This window comes from Sander lucioperca, chromosome 4 (genome assembly GCF_008315115.2).
Source record: "Sander lucioperca isolate FBNREF2018 chromosome 4, SLUC_FBN_1.2, whole genome shotgun sequence".
In the NCBI taxonomy this organism is placed as follows: Eukaryota; Metazoa; Chordata; class Actinopteri; order Perciformes; family Percidae; genus Sander; species Sander lucioperca.
This window is the reverse complement of record NC_050176.1, coordinates 26,693,739-26,711,240: the sequence shown is the minus strand read 5'-3', so window position 1 is coordinate 26,711,240 and position 17,502 is coordinate 26,693,739. Positions and strand designations below refer to the sequence as shown.

The window sequence follows — 17,502 nt, the reverse complement described above, 5'->3', positions numbered from 1 at the left end:
CAGTAACCAGCAGTTTGAAAAGGAAGCGGGTCCAGCCATCAGCGGAGCGGGTTCATTCGGGAAAATAATCAACGAGATACAAACAAGATAATAGACCATCATGGAAATGGGCTAAAACAGCTAATTAAATGGAGTTACAATAAGTTTCGTGGATCACTGTTGATGAGCTGTAAGGGCGTTAATATAATTAGCACAGTTTGCAAAAGGTCGAGCTAGGCTAACTTGACTGGCGGATGTTAATGCTGGTGGTGTATTTAATTTGTAACGTTAACGTTAGATGCTTTTAAACAAGCCTTTACCCGTTGCTATAAAATCCGTTTGGCACGGTTATATCTGTGATTTTAAACATGAAGCCATTAAAGCCGTTATTTTTGAAGACCTACGGTAAGGAGAGGCGAAAGCTGTCCGCCTGGATCTCACCGGAAAACCGCAAGCAGGCCTTCGACAGCACACCCTCAACAGACGGTGATATGTCTGTCTTTGAACCCGCAAAACCTCCGATGATAAGGTATGTCAAGGCGAGAGTCACTTTAGTCGTCTGGCTCAACGGATGCACATTGCTGGGATGAAGCCTGACATAATGGAGCCTGGCGCCCAGGGGCGATTCTAGGATGAGACCTTTAGGGGGGCTCAGCCCCTAATGAGACTGTGACACGGATACAGTGCCTTGCAAAAGTGTTAACCCCCCCAGCTAAATCATTAATTTCACTGGATAACAATGAATATATGTATTTCTAACAGAGAATACATGCAAAATATTGAACATATGAAAAAACTACAAAAGTCCCTTTATGGACTACCAGAATCAAATGAAATGATAATGAGGTGTAAACAATAACAAAATAAAAAATAAAACTTTCCTTGACTGGGTTACAGGTGCATAGCATCGGCGACTGCGACACAGGATATTAAACCTGTTTCTTTGAGCCTGTAACTGTTTGCCCTCTGTCACTAATGGACAAGTTCGCAAACTCTAACTTGAAGCACTAAAATTGATTTAAGTTTTTTATTATTATAATTTTTAGGGGGGCTGAGATTAAGTTTAAGGGGGCTTGAATCTAAAATCGCCACTGCGTGGCTCCTATCTAAGAGTGTATGGCTGCAGCCCCGCCCCATACGGTTGTGATTGTTGGGAAGACACTCTAGGTGATAAGGGAAATATTAGAACTAATAGATCTCACCATGAAACTTCCCCACTTGATTACTTACATTAAAAGAAGTGTTATATCTTTATGTTTAAATAATGTCATGCAAATGAGGCGTTATCTAATGCTAGCTGTTGGTGAATTTAGGAGAAATCTACAGGCACAAAGTGTAGTAAAATAAAAACCTGAATGTGTATTTTGGATGTTTTTTTTTTCTCCCACTAGTCTGAATGAAGACATGTTATGGAAGCAAAATAGGCCAAAATTATTTTTTGAAAAATTATTTCCATTATTGGTCTGGCTCTTCTTCAAGTACACAAAGCCCTGGCAGTGTAAAGCTATCTGAATTAGGCTACCCTGTAGAATTGGCATACAAAAATACTCAAGATTACCCATTCTAGGCCAATTATCGTTTAAATCTTTTCCCTACCTATGCCTACTTGCTCTCACATTCAATATTGTATCCTTGCTGCCCCTAATGTGTTTTTTTTTTTTTTTCTTTTCATTTTTCATTTTGTGCAGAGAGAGGAAGACTAGTGTTGCTAGTCGTAGAGCAGGCCGTCCTGCCAAGAAAAAGGCCATGCTATGTCTGGCTGAGAAGAGCAGCAGCAGTGATGAGGAGACTCCCCCTCCTCCTTCCTGTCCTCGGCCTGCCCAGCAGAGCAAGACAACCAGGTCTGTGAATAAAAATGCAGCTGGCAAATTTGATGAGATGTTATTATTTCATTAATATGCCTTTTGTAATAAGTAAACCGTTAATAACGTTAACCAATTAAATATTATTAACATTTATGGATTGCATTCCCAGTCAGATTACATTACACTACAAGGTTTTATAATATTGTGTGATAAACCTTTTGTCCTCCACAGCAGAGACCAAATATCCTTGAGGGTCTTTATTTTTCATTTAATGTCTTAACATTTTTTCCCCTAACCTACTTGCTAATGCCCCATGTTCTACCTTGCTCATTGGTTGGTTTTATTTATTTTCTTGATCATAATAGCGAAGAAGACAAGTGATAAAGCAGTCCACCGTGCCAAGAGAAAAGCCATGTTGATATTGTATCCTTACTGCCCTTAACATGTTCATCCGTTTTTCATGTTGCAGAGAGAGGAGGACTGGTGTTGCTAGGCGTAGAGCGGGGCATCCTGCCAAGAAAAAGGCCATCTTATGTCTGACAGACACCAGCATTGATGAGGAGAACATCTCTCCCTTCTGTCCTCAGCCTGCTCAGCAGAGCAAGACATCCAGGTCTGTGCACAAATGGGCATGAGCAGAACACACTGTGAATGATTGTCAGCATGTACAGACTTTTATGGTTCTTTTTTTGTTGTTGTTAGGACAGCAGTGTCTGCAAGGATACATTTGACAATACTGGCATTAACAGAGGACTTGTGCATTCAAGCAGATCCAACTGTTTTCAACAGTTCCTAAAATACCCACCACTCATTGTGAACGCTGCACTTTGAAATCTCAGATCTACGGCTGCTTGTTAAAGCAACACTATGTAACTTTTAGCTGCAGCTGTAGTTCCAATGAGACAACCTGTAGGGGGACTGAAGCGTTGCTTTAAAATTAATATCAAAAGTCAAAAATAACAAATACCCGTCAGCGGTTACCAGAGCCCAACATGATATCTTCAAATCCATTTTGTCACCTTATTAATAAGCTGAAGTCTGTCTGAGGAAGTGTTCAGACCGACTTTGGCTCTACATACATGCAACACAGCCTTCCTATTCATTTGAGCCAGTCTGGCAGCACAGCAGGGGTTGCCGACGCAGAGCTCAGATGCAAAAAAACGCAGGCTCGACCTGCGAAAAGATTTAACTGTCTAACAATGCAACATCATCAGGCAGGGTGCTGCAATGGCCAATTAGGTATGTGTAAGTGCACATTCCTGGTGGATTGCTTTGGAACTTGAACCATATTTCTACTGTTTACCTTGCAGTCATTGCAACAAAAGATAAAACTGTTGCCGCTGTGATAACTTTCCAGTTTTCCTTTCAGTCTGAACACCCACTAGATGTCCTCAGTGATAGCTGTATTCGTTAGCTTTCTTTCTTCTCTTTCTCAGTGATCATCTTCCTTCTGCGGGCCGTTTTGTAACCCGCCGCAGACATGCTGCTGCCACCAAACCCCAACTCCCTAAATCAACGTTCAGTATGCTGGACTCTTCAGATGACTTTACTTCTGGATCCTTGGCTTCCAGGAGGATTCTTCGGGCAAGGAGGGTCCCCCCAACATATGTGATATCGAGTGCAGAGAACTCAATGAATGCTGCAGGGACTGCCGGCTTTGCCAGCAACCCCTTCCAAGAGATATCCCTCAATGAGTTGACGGATCACAGCCTCGGACCCTGCCCCAGGAAACCCATCTTTTGCTCCACGCCCTCAGCAGGCTCCTTCAGCAAACGGCCACGCCTTAAACCCTTATCTATAAATGATCAATCTTCCAACCCGCCATCCGTGTCAGTGAGTTGTATAGGCGTCTTGAGCACATTCCAAGAAGACGTGGATTCACCAGGGCAGCGCGTCTCCGCACCACGTTTTGCACCACCCAATTCTGGGGAGAAGCTGCAGTCGAGCCTTGGTGAGCAAGAACCAGACCTGCATCACAACGAAGAACCTTCTGGTGTTTTGGAGCCCAGGAGCACTAACAAGAGAAGAAGCTGTAGTGTGGAAGCCAAAAGCTATAGTGAAGACACAAAAACCAAGAATGCTGGGGAATTACAAAGTCTGAATCTGCTCTCTACTGATGACAGCGAAAGCAGAAGTCATTTTGTGTCAGCAGCCGGTGGATCAGGGTGGCTGATAGAGGCTCTAAAGGAGAAATGTTTGACCAAGCACTGCTCCGTGCAGCTAGGAAGATTGGACAGCATCACTGTTTCTCAGCTATGCAGTCAAACAACCTACTCATCCTGTTTGGGATATTCAAGCTCAGCCCACAGCCGGCAAACAAGTGAACATCCAGTGTCTGTGGACAGCCGTCAAACTTTTGACCTTTTACATTCTTTAGGATCATCATTTGATCTTAATTTATCTGTGACAAACGTTAAAACCAGTGATTATATACAGTCAGTAAATAGTTTTGAATCTTCTGAACATGCAGCTTCAGTGACTGGCAGTCAAAGCGTTAACAATTCACTGTCAGCTGAACACTCATCCACACAGGAATCCATGGCGCAGCCAGAATCATTACTCTATGCTGAATCTACCTACCACAAAGACAGCCGCGTTGAGTTTATCATGGGCACACAACTACCAGCCAACAGCTCTGTGCAAACACCGTTTGCTGTTGCATTAAAGGACAAAAGTCTAACTAAGAAATGCACAGTTCAGCTCAAAAAGATGTCTTTGTCACCACAGAATTCAGACCCAAACAAGTCTGACAATGACCACACACATATCATTGAGGACCCAGAAAATCTCACATCTCACAGTCCGGTAGCTCAGACGCAGTCTAAAGACCCAGAAACGGAAGAAAAGGCAGCGTTGCTCACGACGACGCTAAAGGAAAAATGTATAACTTACAAAGTCATTGTTGGGGTAAAGAGAGTAACATTGTCACAAGTAAAAGAAATTCTGCAGCTCAAAGACACAACATTTGAATTACCCACAGATGTGTCAGACTCGGCCAGTGATAACCAGACAAAGACTAACCATCAGTGTGAGAGGTCCACCTATCCCTGTAATGAAGAAACTTCTGCCATGAAAGTCAACATGAAAAAGAGAGGCTCAACTAGCTCTAAAGACAAGATTGCTTCAGACAAAGAAGAAGTTGTGAAGAACTCTTCCAACACTTCCCAGAAAGGAAAAAAGACATATCTGGCTCCTAAAGAAAAGAAAAGGAAGAGCGCGTCCACGGACCGGCCTGGGACAACCAGGAAGGCATGCATAAGTGGTCTGAGCGTGAGTCGCTGGAAAAACAAAGGCAGTGCCAGCACACAAGTGTTCAGGAGCAGGACTGCACAGACTGGCGGTAACAAGGCTGTGGACTGCAGCATCGACGAGCTGATCTCCACACAACACAAACCACAGCCACGGGTGAGAACAATATGCACACACACACACAGCACAGTACTGCTGAAACATTGTTTATTCGCTGAATGTCTATCGACTGATATCGTAATTGACAGTATTGATTATTGGTTAGCCCTTGTCAGACAAAACAAGCAGTGTAAAGACCTTATTTTGGGCTGTCAGAACTAGCGATGAACCTTTCAACTAAATTATTAGTTAAAAAGTGAAAAGTATTGGTCAGCTGTAGCCCTTTTCAATCAATTCAGGTCAATTCAATTTTATTTATAGTATCAAATCATTCATCATTATCTCAAGACACTTTACAGATAGAGTAGGTAGGTCTAGACCACACTATAATTTACAAAGACCCAACAATTCCAGTAATTCACCCAAGAGCAAGCATTTAGTGCGACAGTGGCGAGGAAAAACTCCCTTTTAGGGAGAAACCTCGGACAGACCCAGGCTCTTGTTAGGCGGTGTCTGACGGTGCCGGTTGGGGGTGTGATGAACAGTGGCAATTATAGTCACAATAAAGATAATGGAACTATTACTAGAAATAGTAGTCGTAGTAGTTCATGGCTAGCAGGGCGTTACAGGGCATAGCAGGACGTAGCAGGGCATGGCGCGGCGCAGGACCACGGCGACAGCTGCAACCATGATTAAGGTGCCACCCCAATCCAAGGAAAACTGCGGGGCGAAAAACATAAGGGCTCTGGGGAATAAAGTTTCCCAGAACTAAGTTAGTAAGAAGCATTTCTGGGACATGGATGCACACAGATAGAAAGAGAAAGAGAGAGAGAAGAGAGGAGATCAGTGTGTCAAAGGAAGTCCCCCGGCAGTCTAAAACTATAACAGCATAACTAAGAGCTGGTCCAAGGAAAACCTGAGCCAGCTCTATAAGGTTGGTAGATGAATCTGACGACTATGAAGAGAAGCAAAGAAGGGGTGCCGTGTCTGAAGCTATATACATCCTCCCCCGCCGGTCTAGGTGAACGCTGCAACTCCTCACTCTCTAACTATAAGCTTTATCAAAGAGGGGCGTTTTAAGTTTACTCTTAAATGTGGTGACGATGTCTGCCAGATGCTGTTCACCTGCAGTATTTAAAGTAATAATCTCCAAAATTTTAATATAAATGTCTGTTAAGTCACTGTTGAGGTAACAGAATGGTGATTGAGCCTATAGGCCACTGACGAAAGCCCTTGCATTTGCAGTATTACGAACTGGGTGTCAGGCGGCATTCCCGGGAAAACTCACAAGCGGTTTGGATCTGAGATCCCAAAACAAACCTGCAACAATTACTGCTTATCGTCAAAGAGAACGAACGAAGATTGTAACTTTGATAGTGTGCTTGTCAAGAAAAAAATCAAGTCGGGCAGGTGGCACTTAAGTCTTTCAGTACCTGAATGCATGTTCATCAGCAGGGTCCCTATTACTGTTTTCATGTGGTGGTATTTTTTATATTTTCCTGGCAAAGATGACATTTAGCATCACTTTAATGTGGCTTCCTGTAGGTTTTATGATACAAGAACATATTAAACATCACCTGATTTGTCAAATATGTATTATCTGAGACAATGCTTGTGTCAGTCTATCCATTATGTGTGTCAAAAAATAGTTTCAAGTCAACTGAAAAGTTTTTTTTTTTCTGTTTTTCTGTTCATGTAGAGAGCCTGGGAGGTTGAATTAATATTTGAGCTGGTCACAAAATATCAGTGATTTAACATACCAGCATTTCATGTGATGCTACTTGATGCCATATTCAAGGTTCTAAATGAAGGCTTTGTTCATTCAAATGACAAAAGAGAAGAAAAACAACTTCCAATTAGGGCTGGTCGATTGGGAGAAAATCAGATATCACGATATTCTTGACCAAATACCTCGATATCGAGGCGATATTCTAGGGTTGACAGTTGGTGCTGTAACAAAATATCTTCACACTTAGATTTTAGATGAATAATCATCAGTAATGTGGACATAATGTTTAAGTGGGGAAAAGGCAAATAACAGAACAGCTAGAACAGTCTGGTAAGTTCAGAAAAGTACATCACTTTACTGTAACGCAGCCTTTAAAACCAGTAAGAGACCACACTTATGCCATATTATGATATTACGCTATCCAAAATCTAAGACGATATCTAGTCTCATATCACGATATCGATAAAATATTGATATATTGTCCAGCTCTACTTCCAATTTATCTTCAGTGCTATCCACCCTTGTGAACAGTTTTGGTTCATTTGACTAAAGTTTGGGATATCTGTGTCTAAGATTCATGTCGCTTCCCTAATATACAGTAATGGTGGTGAATGCGATTTTGTTTGTTACGTTCAAAGTTCATTTTAGGAACTACTGCAGCAACAAGGGCACTTTCCAGATAAAGTGCCCTGGCTACTCCACAGAATGTTTTTGTTACCTTCAGTGGAAATTAGTTCCTGAATGAAAACTCTTTGACATAAAGTCTATGGATTGTTCTCATTAACAATGAGCTAACTGGGACAGACAACAAAGTACATTTTGTTGGGTCTTTCAAAAGTTTTTTTTTTTTTTTTTCCCATTGGTGTGAATGCCACAAACAAAATTTCTCAACCTGGGCAAACAAAACGCCAACTTATCTGCATGGCAAGGTATTACAAGAAGTTAAAGGTAAAATATTCTGTGTTTTTGTGTGGTGTTTAGGTTGGTCCAAAACATACCAACCTAAACACCACACACAAACCGATTTTGGTTTAAAGTATGTATTGTTTTCGCTTCTACTACAATCCACCCAACTGTACTTAAATGTTAATAGTTTAGGAGGATTTAAAATGACGACATGTGGAGCTGTGGCATCATTGACATTGTGAAATCCTTCCTGTGTTTAGGAGCTGTTGGGAACCACCATCAATTTCTCCACCCCGGTGAAAGCGAGTCGCCTCAACCTCTCGTCTCTGTTGGCTGACTTCACACCTAACACACACACCTGGAGTCGACTCAAAGCGGCCCTCTCTGTTCATCGCAAGGGCATGGGTAATACACACAGGCAATACTAAGTTGTGGGGCTGCCGTCTGCAGGTCGGTTGGTTGGTCGACTGCGTGTCCACCAAAGCATTTTTTCGCAGCTGAAAAAGCCAGGCACTCTTCTGAAAACGTCCAGCTGGGAGCGCTAGAGCGCATTGGAGGCGCTGAGGTTTTTTCAGCTGAGATGCTTTGGTTGAGTCTGGTTACTATGATCCGGAATATCTGCGGAAGTAAAAATGTTGGCACAAAGTAGAGTACTTTTCTGGCCCTTGCTTTGGATGAAGGGAGAGCTGAAGCACGTAGGGAGAGAGGACAGATATATACGCTCCAGCAGTATTCATTTCTCCGTTGTTGTTGTTGTTCAGCACTTGTACATGTAGGATGTGATGATGGTTGGTCTTTGTGATTTTGTCCCGCCCCTCCTCCACTATGATTGGACAGCTGGGTAAAAAGGGACAGTGACGAGTGTAGCGTTTTCAACTCTCAGCAACCAGAAAAAAACTCCAGACGTGCAGCGCTCAGCACAGAGTAGACGCTCAGCCCCTCATCACGCTGCTGGTGTTTGTAGCATAGTGTAAATACGAGGCACTCCCATTGCAAAGCATTAAAAACCTACACTGGCCTCAGGGAATAACGCTTTGGTGGACACACACCGCTACCAGGTAGAGTGCACTCAGTGCACTGTGGCCGATTTAGGTAATTTAGAGATGAAGTGCAGATTGTTGTGTAGGTAGAAATTCAGTTGACTAAGATTTTCTTTGGTTGACTACAGCCCTACTAAATTGTAATCTGTCTCTCGATTCTTTGGGACTATTGACATTTTAAAATTGAATTTAAAGCCACCTTTGTCCTTTTTTTTTTTTTTAATTTTCCTTGTCTCTCATCCCTCATTCCCTCTCTTAAGTGATATGCACTCCGAGCAGTTTACGTCTGTCAGTGTCGGGGTCACCTAGAAGAGTGAAGTTGGATATCAGCCAGGACCTTTTTGCCACACCCTCGCGGACACCGCTCCCCAAACACCTCCGGTCACAGCTGCTGAGCCGCAATTCTACAGTACAGTACACCTATGCCGTCAAGATTTTTTTAAAAGTTTTTGCTACGTATTTTCTACATGCTTGGTGTTTGACTGTGAATGGGTTGTTACACTTGATGCGAATGTCTGCCACCTGCTCCCTCCTGTCTTTTGTCACAGATTGTGTGTGAGGATGCAGATCTGTCGGATGCAGAGAAGGTGTATGCTGAGTGTGGCCAACAGCGCCCTCTGCCCTGGGAGGAGTGTATACTCCCTCGCCGTATGAAACAGTGTGTGAAGATAGGGGAAGGGACCTTCGGTGAGGTCTTCTCCACCACCAACGCCTCAGGAGACACTGTTGCACTCAAAGTATGTGTTTGTGTATATACAGTATTTTTATTCTGTGTGTGCATTACTTTGTGTGTTAGGCATTGTATTGTGTAAGATCAATGTGCAATGTGATTTAAAACATATTACATCTTAAGTGTTAGAATTTAAAGTGGGCTATATGTTTTAAAGACGGGGAACTTCCTTGTTGGACAGAAATGTTTTGACATAATATTCTAAACTCAAGGTTCACTTACTAGCTTTTTTCCAGAGCTTTTGACCATGGACAAAACTGACGCGTTCAATTCATTAAAGAAAGTTGATTTAATAATAAAAGTTGATTTCATAAAAAAAAAAAACTCATTTAATCTGATGCATCACTTTAGTCAAATTGAGGATTTTGTTCATAAAATCAAATCACAAAATACGACACACATTCGCTTTGAATGTATATTAAAAAAAAAAGAATAAAAAATTACAGTTGGTCCAGCCCTAGTCAAGGTGAATCTCCATAGTCATTTTATGTTAAATTGAAAATAGCATTATAGAAAAACAATGCAAAGCGTTTGGTCTAGGCATGACAAATGCCAAGAAACCACATAGTTCCACGATAAAGATTTGTTATAACCGTTTGATGAAAATGTGTGTGTATTCTGCAGTAAAACGGTGACTTTTGTCTTGACAGATCATTCCAGTAGAGGGCAGTGAGAAGGTGAATGGAGAGGATCAGAAGACTTTAGGAGAGATTCTCCATGAGATTATTATCTCAAAGTAAGTAGTACATGAAGTACAAACTGCACTTCACACTACTCCATTTGCTGTGATACAATAATTAGGGGGGACACCTAATGATGAGCCTTGGAAACCACATGAGAGTTCAGCTAAACAGCATTGTGTGTTTGTTTGTTTTTCTGCCAGGGAGCTGAGCAGCCTGAAAGAGAAGCTGCAGAACAAGACTCACGGCTTTATTGGACTCAACGAGTAAGCAACTCTCTTTGGTCTTTTTGTCCGCTAGCGTCTCGGTCGTTTGGATTTTTAATTAATGTGACTCGACTTGTTCCCTCGCAGTCTCCACTGCGTTCAGGGCTGCTACCCTCCAGATTTCCTGAATGCTTGGGACGCCTTCGACCAGCAGAGAGGCTCTGAGAACGACCGACCAGGTCAGTGAGAGAAACGCCTGTTCACGTTTGTCAACGTGTCCGTCAGGTTGCAGTAGCTGACCAAAATCTATCCATGTAAGACCAGGCTATGTGTTTTGTCTATTTCACTGGGTCTTTCTTTTTCCTCTCTGCTTAGATTTCTTTGAAAAGGATCAGTTATTCATAATCCTGGAGTTTGAGTTTGGAGGCATGGACCTAGAGAACAGCAATGGAACGGTAGGCTGCCTAATAACCTCCCCTCTGTGCTGTACAGTGTTTTGCAGTGATGTTGAGCATTCATCAATCATGTCAGTGACTGCTCAGTGTGTCTCTTGCTCTCTGAAGCTGAAGCTAGCACACTCTGTTTACGACTTCAAGTCCCGCTTTCTTTTGTATGCTGAGACGAGTGTGTCTCCTCCTTAACTTCTTTACTTTTAAGTTAAAATGCTTGCCAGTTATACTACTGTAGTCGGAGTTTCAAGTACTCTGTCCTCAAACCGAAGCATTACTACACTACACAACACTACACTCTACTCTCATTACACTAGATGTAGCTCAGTACACTTGCACACTGTAAGAATGTTGTTTTGTTAGTTTAGGATCCTCATTAACTCCTGCAATGCAATAATCGGACAATGCAGTAAAATGACAATGCATCATCAACAATACAAAATAGGATATCATAAGACAAAAAAAACACACAAAAGCATAATTTCATAACACAACACATGATAATGACAAATACACAGACAAGACAAAGACAGACACATAGACGGGACAGCTCCACCAGTGCAGTCAAAGAGCAACCATTATGTATGTCTGTTTGACTCTGTCTACATTGAAAATGTGCTCAAACATTAATGAAGAGACTGCATGCATAAAAATAAGTCCCTTGAATAGAGACATTAGAACTTAATGAAGACCTTTAAATATGTACGCTGAAGATAATGCTGAAACATTGAAGAAGAAGCTGAGCATCTAAAAGAAAAGATAAGCTTCTGCAAATGCAGTGTATTGATTCGAAAAACAGTATTTTTTCCCAAACTATTAGCCCATTGTGGGGTGAGAGTACAAATGCAGTCTTTAATTCAAGCCTTTATTGTGTTGTCAAGCTGGCGTCTTTGGGGGTGGCGAAGAGCATCCTTCATCAGGTCACGGCTGCCTTGGCTGTTGCTGAGCAGGAGCTACACTTTGAACACAGGTGATGTCCTCCGACCTTTTGATGTTATGAACAGCTGGTAAAATAAACAAAGTGGTAATATACATACATTGATTGCTAGAGGTATGACGAGATCTCGTGAGATTAAAATGTGACGAGACTTCTCGTCAATGTAAAAAATTGTCTCTTGTTTACTGCTGCAATGAAACGCTTGGTTACATTGTAACCTTGGTTCTCTGAGTAAAGACTATTTTTCCAGTCATATTTCTTAATTTAAGTTTTCTTTAGAATAGTGTTAAAATCTTGTCTCGTTCTCGTGAACCCAGTCTCGTGGCTCGTCTCGTGAGCTGAGTGGCTCGTCACACCCCTATTGATTGCTGTCAGTATGAAGGCATTCTGTAATTTTTATTAATTGCATTTAAAGCAAGGCATAAAAAAAAAAATTGTTTGGTTGTGGTTGGTTGTCAGTTGAGGTCATGGGTCGATAGGGAATTTATTTTATTTTTTTCCCAGTGGCAGCAAGGGATAGGTAGGAATTGTATTTATTTTTTTTCTTTACAGTAGCGAGGGATACTCTATTTTTTTCATAACATAGCCTACCTGTTACCTACAGTTGTTGCTTAGTAAATTGAAAACATGGTGAGGCGTCATTCACGTGCATATTAAGTAGCCATGTATCTGTTTTGGTCTTATACATCCACAGGTTTACCGCTCCAGTGGAGAGGATGGTTCGTTTAGACAGCAGCTAAGTTTACAAGAGTTTGTCCAAAATTCAAGATTAGTTGCAGACTAAGATAAACAGACTACAAACTGACATCTTTTATTTTAGCTTGTTTGTAAAAAGTCGCTACTTGCAGAGTAGAGCTGTGTTTGCACAGCGCGGTGGACAATAGTGGACAGCGCAGACAGAGCAGACTGAAATATCGGTTTCTACATGTTTATGCCTGTAGAACAGGTAGGTGGGTATTGATAAGATTATTAATCATGGAGGGTTTATTGTACAGTAACGAGTGTAGCGTTAGTTCATCTGCACCAGCGGCAGTAAATGATGTATAATCTGTATCGTGTGTGTGTGTGTGTGTGTGTGTGTGTGTGTGTGTGTGTGGGTGGCTGTTCAGAATCCCGTCTATCTTCCATAATGCAACGCTTGTATCCAAATGAATTGTGTTGTGAAGTTGTCATTAGCTTCACTGCTGTTAGCCACCTCCATTGAGCCACAGGGACTTGCTGTAACGTTAGAGCACTTTAGGGTGTTTACCTTTTCATTTGATCGTGTTTGCTTGCTACGTTGCCATCCTCTTGAACGACATTAAACACAACATATAGTTCATGAGTGGTTTCATCTGCCCTGTTTAACGTGTTTAAGCTGCCCGGCGGCGCAGTAGCGCTGTAGCTGGCCGGTGAGGGCTGCTTGAAGGCGCCGTCCTCACGCTGCTGCTGCCGTAAAACTGGACATAGCAACGTTAAGTGCCGCTGCGGCGATGGGTCCTCTTGCATCGCAAGAGTGCTGTACAAAAATGTAATTTTAGTTTGCCTCAAACTTTTTATTTTGATATTTATTTAATTTGTATAATTTCTTCCCCAAGTTCATAAAATAAATTTGGGTCGGACATAAATTGACAGGGTCGGTTGGAAACCGGAACCAAACAATTATTTTTGTTAGGCCTGACCATTTAGATGTGAATGTTAAAGACTTTGAGAGTCTGGAAATTTTTGGTTTAGGTACCTTAAAAGTGCTCTCAAAGTGCTTTAATTTTACTCTTAAAAAGCTGCACGAACCCTACGTTTGTAAAGTCTATGAAATGCCCATCACAATTTCCCAAACCCCCAAGTAATGTACTCAAATGTCTTATTTTTCCCAAATGTTCAAAAAGCATATCATCATTCATTTACTGTCATCAAAGGACTTAGAAAAAACAGCAAATATACGCATTTGAGAAGCTAGAACCAGATGGGAGATGTGGCACTCGGTATCAAACTTGTGTTGTAAGTCAATACAGGGCACAGTTGGGTGTGTATGTGGTGTCAATGTGATGGAGGATTTATTGGTGGCTCGTAACAGCAACTTTATCCCCCTGTGTTGTTTACTGCAGGGACCTCCACTGGGGCAACGTGCTGGTCAAAACAACCAAGCAGAAGACGGGGAGCTTCCTCCTGAATGGGGCAGCCCACTCTCTGGAAACTAAAGGGGTGTTGGTTCGCATCATTGACTATTCTCTCTCCAGACTCGAAATCGGTCAGATATTTAGTTTTTACCTCCCTCGTCGTATTTTTTGCACCTAAAAATGTAGCCCTGTTAAAATCATGACGCGTAATTAACAACCATATGTTTTGTTTTCTCCAGATGATCTGACGGTGTCCTGTGATATCTCCGAGGATGAGGAGCTTTTCATGGGCCAGGGAGATTACCAGTTTGATATCTACAGACAAATGAGACAGGAGAATGGGTCAGTGCATTAATGTGTCTGAGCCATATTTAAAAACGGCCATTGTGCCGTGTAAAGCCGTAAAGGAGTCACATGGAGCAGTGTAACTATGCATAAGAAGATCTTATTCTACACATTTAATAGAGATTATGTGTAGAGGATAACCGAGCCAACATTGGATTTCTTATTGATTTGAATTGAATTAATGTCCAGAAATATTAGTCAGATGATTAGTTCAGAAATTCCAAACACACATGGATCTCACCAAACATCTATGGTTTGTATGATGGCATATGCGTTTTTTTATTAGTCACCCATAAAAAACGCAATTTGCCAGTCTGACACTGATCTTTCTTTTGAGTGTTCATTGTGATTTGTCTTAAAGGAGTAGTTTGACATTTTGGGAAATATGCTTATTTGTGTTCTTGATGAGAGTTGGATGAGAAGATCGATACCACTCTCATATTTGTTAAATGAAGCTACAGCCGGTTAGCTTAGCTTAGCATAAAGACCGGAAAGGGGGAATCAGCCAACCTGGCTCTGTTTAAAGGTAAAAATCAAAATCCATCCATCAGCACCTCCTGAAGCTCAAAAACCAAAGTGCAAAAATGACATTTTTACAGATTAAACGAAGATATAACTTGACAATTACTAATCTTTTTAGAGTTCCTTATGGATGCATCTAAGCTAAGCTAACTGTCTGAGGGAACACAGCAAATTTGACTGGAATATTGGATTGCATGAGTTCGAAAATCGACTAGTGTGGACTTGACCGGAAAACAGGAAATAAACAGAGGTATGTGCACTGGCTGGATCAACACAATTTTCATGCCTTTCTGTCACATCTACTGCAGTCAGATTCGCTGTGTTCCCTTGGAAGTAATCACTGCACATGGGTAGGCACTTGTAATGACATTTCGAGTATGTTTAGAGGCTTAAAACACGTTTAAAACTTGCCCTGTTTAAGCCTGTTGGGTGCTAACGCTAGCAGGGGATAACACGGTGTAGGCAGCACCGATTGTTTTCAGGGTTTTTTTTCTACTGACAGCACTCCAAATTTCCAAACAACAGAGCTACGTGTTGAAATTGACCGGAATTCTCCTTTTTAATAAGCCCATTACCAAAACTGTATTGCTTGAAACATACATCATCAGTCTTTTGTGCATAATCCTGCTCATTTACAGAATTAAACTTAACTATCTCAGAGTTATGTTACTGATGTATTAATGCTATGCTGCTCTTTTTGTCTCAGAAACAACTGGTGTACCTACCACCCCCATACCAACGTGCTGTGGCTCCACTACCTGTGCTCCAAGCTGCTTTCCATGAAGTACCGGGGCTCAGGAGGGAGGGGGGCCAAGGGCATGCGAGAGGAGCTCACTCATTTCCATGGCAACATCCTCCAGTACAGTTCTGCCACTGAGGCGCTACAAAACTGCCCCATGTTTCACTAGTACTGAACGCATGAAGTGTGAGGATGCTCACACACACATACAGACATACATAGTATGAAGAAGGTACAACGTATCTACATCCTGAATACATAAATATTCGGTTACACTTTACTTGAAGGTATCTACATAAGAGTGACATGACACTGTCATAAACGTGTCATGAACATCATAAACAAGTCATAAACGTTAATGACATAACGCTTCTGTCATTAAGTGTCATTCGGTTTTTGTCATGACAAGTTAGGGATCATGTGTCATGACAGTGTCATGTCACTCTTATGTAGATACCTTCAAGTAAAGTGTTACCAAATATTGTATATGCAGAAACAAGTTCTTAATCAATAAATGTTTAAATGACACCACCTGAAACTGGTATTGTGATCACAATTTTTGCAATCTAGAATAGTGCTGAAGTGATTTGTTGATTTATTAATAAATCAATAGGCAGAAAAGTAGTTTCCAACTGTTTGATAATAAATGCATTTATCAACCACAAATTCTGCATTCTCTCTGGTTCCACCTTCTCAGGTGTGAGAAGTTGCTGATTGATACAGTAGCTTTGTAAACTGAGTTTGGGGTGTTTCTGCTGTTGGTTGAACAAGCAATGTCAAGACACTTAATAGACTTGAGTAATAAAAGTAAAACAATTCAACAGATTACTAATGAATGGTAATGAAAATAATCGCCAGTTGCAGCCCTAAAGAAGATACCAGCCAGACTCCAGGTAATCTGTAGAATTGTAGCCTAGTACACAGTTCAAATCATTCATTCAGTTTCCAAGCAAACCTGTTATGGTGAGCATAACTAAAATTCATGAAATACAGTGGTCTGCAAAAATGTGGTCTCCCTCCAGACCTTAATATTATTAAAAATCTGTGGAGCGATATCAAATATGGCGTGCACGCAAGAAGGCCAAGGAATATTTCTGAGCTAGATGAATTTTTGCCAGGAAGCAAGAATTGAAAGACTTTTTTTTTTTTTTGGCTACAGGGAGCGTGACAGTGGCCTTGAGGAGGCATTACAAAGTACTAACTGACAGGGTTCCCAAACTGTTGCACAGGCACTTTTTCCTGTTTTAAAATTTGAAGAAATGTGTCAGCTTTAATGTTGTGACACTTAGAAGTCAGGTTAGCTACTGTTCAGTTATATACTCAATGTGAAAGGCATTTAGGATAGGGGTGCCCACATTTTTTGCACACCACTGTACCCCAAATAAGGGTTCTGAATGTGTCGCTATCTTGCAAACAACTTAAATCATGAAACATTTCAGTTGCCTGAGATCAATAAAGTTTATCTTATCTCAGGGTTAAGCGATATGACAACATATACATCGTGAGGACATTCTTTTTATACTGTTGTGTATTAGGCCATTATAGGCAATGTTGCAAATCAATGCACAGGACTGCTTTATGGAAATTTGAGCATGAACAATACATCAGCAGATATTAGCTTATTGCTGGTCAATATTGGTGTATACAGTATGTTGGCCAATAAGACAAATATGACTTGTGGTTAATATATTGCAATTTCTCTCAAAATACCTATCAATATGCGCATCAGTCAGGCTATAACTGGATTTTTGCATCAATGTGGTAAGGGAGTTTAATTGGTCACGTATTTCATTTGATGATTTAACGAAAAACGGACATTCCCAACTGGTTATTTCATCGATTTTTGTAAGAAAATGTGATATAAAATGACACATGCTTTGATTGATCACCCACATTTAATCCAGGCAGGCACAGGTGCCACCTTTAGTTTCATACCTATGTTAAAATATGCATGTAATCCTTTGTTAAACCAGTGTACAAAGAAGAAGCAC

The 17,502-nt window shown here is 41.2% G+C and overlaps 1 protein-coding gene across 2 annotated transcripts; it reads left to right on the top strand.

Annotated features, from left to right (window-relative positions):
- haspin (histone H3 associated protein kinase) lies at positions 1-15,841 on the top strand. 2 transcript variants are annotated; one of them, XM_035999940.1, is made up of 17 exons: positions 1-266; positions 308-508; positions 1,668-1,820; positions 2,254-2,397; positions 3,221-4,749; positions 4,783-5,189; positions 8,028-8,172; positions 9,068-9,216; positions 9,356-9,544; positions 10,188-10,273; positions 10,421-10,483; positions 10,571-10,662; positions 10,799-10,878; positions 11,754-11,842; positions 13,894-14,036; positions 14,145-14,247; positions 15,479-15,841. In XM_035999940.1, the coding sequence occupies exons 2-17, from the start codon at positions 348-350 to the stop codon at positions 15,678-15,680; spliced, it is 3,735 nt and encodes a 1,244-aa protein (XP_035855833.1). In that variant the 5' UTR covers positions 1-266; positions 308-347; the 3' UTR covers positions 15,681-15,841. The 2 variants fall into 2 exon arrangements, with proteins under 2 accessions (XP_035855833.1, XP_031141727.1); XM_031285867.2 differs by having other exon boundaries at positions 1-508.
- The last annotated feature ends 1,661 nt before the right edge of the window (positions 15,842-17,502 follow it).

Excerpts from the sequence above, each read along its gene's own strand:
- haspin (XM_035999940.1), top strand. The coding sequence starts at position 348 with ATGAAGCCATTAAAGCCGTTATTTTTGAAGACCTACGGTAAGGAGAGG. Across the intron at positions 1,821-2,253 it reads CAGCAGAGCAAGACAACCAG|AGAGAGGAGGACTGGTGTTG; the intron begins GTCTGTGAATAA and ends TTCATGTTGCAG. Across the intron at positions 11,843-13,893 it reads GAGCTACACTTTGAACACAG|GGACCTCCACTGGGGCAACG; the intron begins GTGATGTCCTCC and ends TGTTTACTGCAG.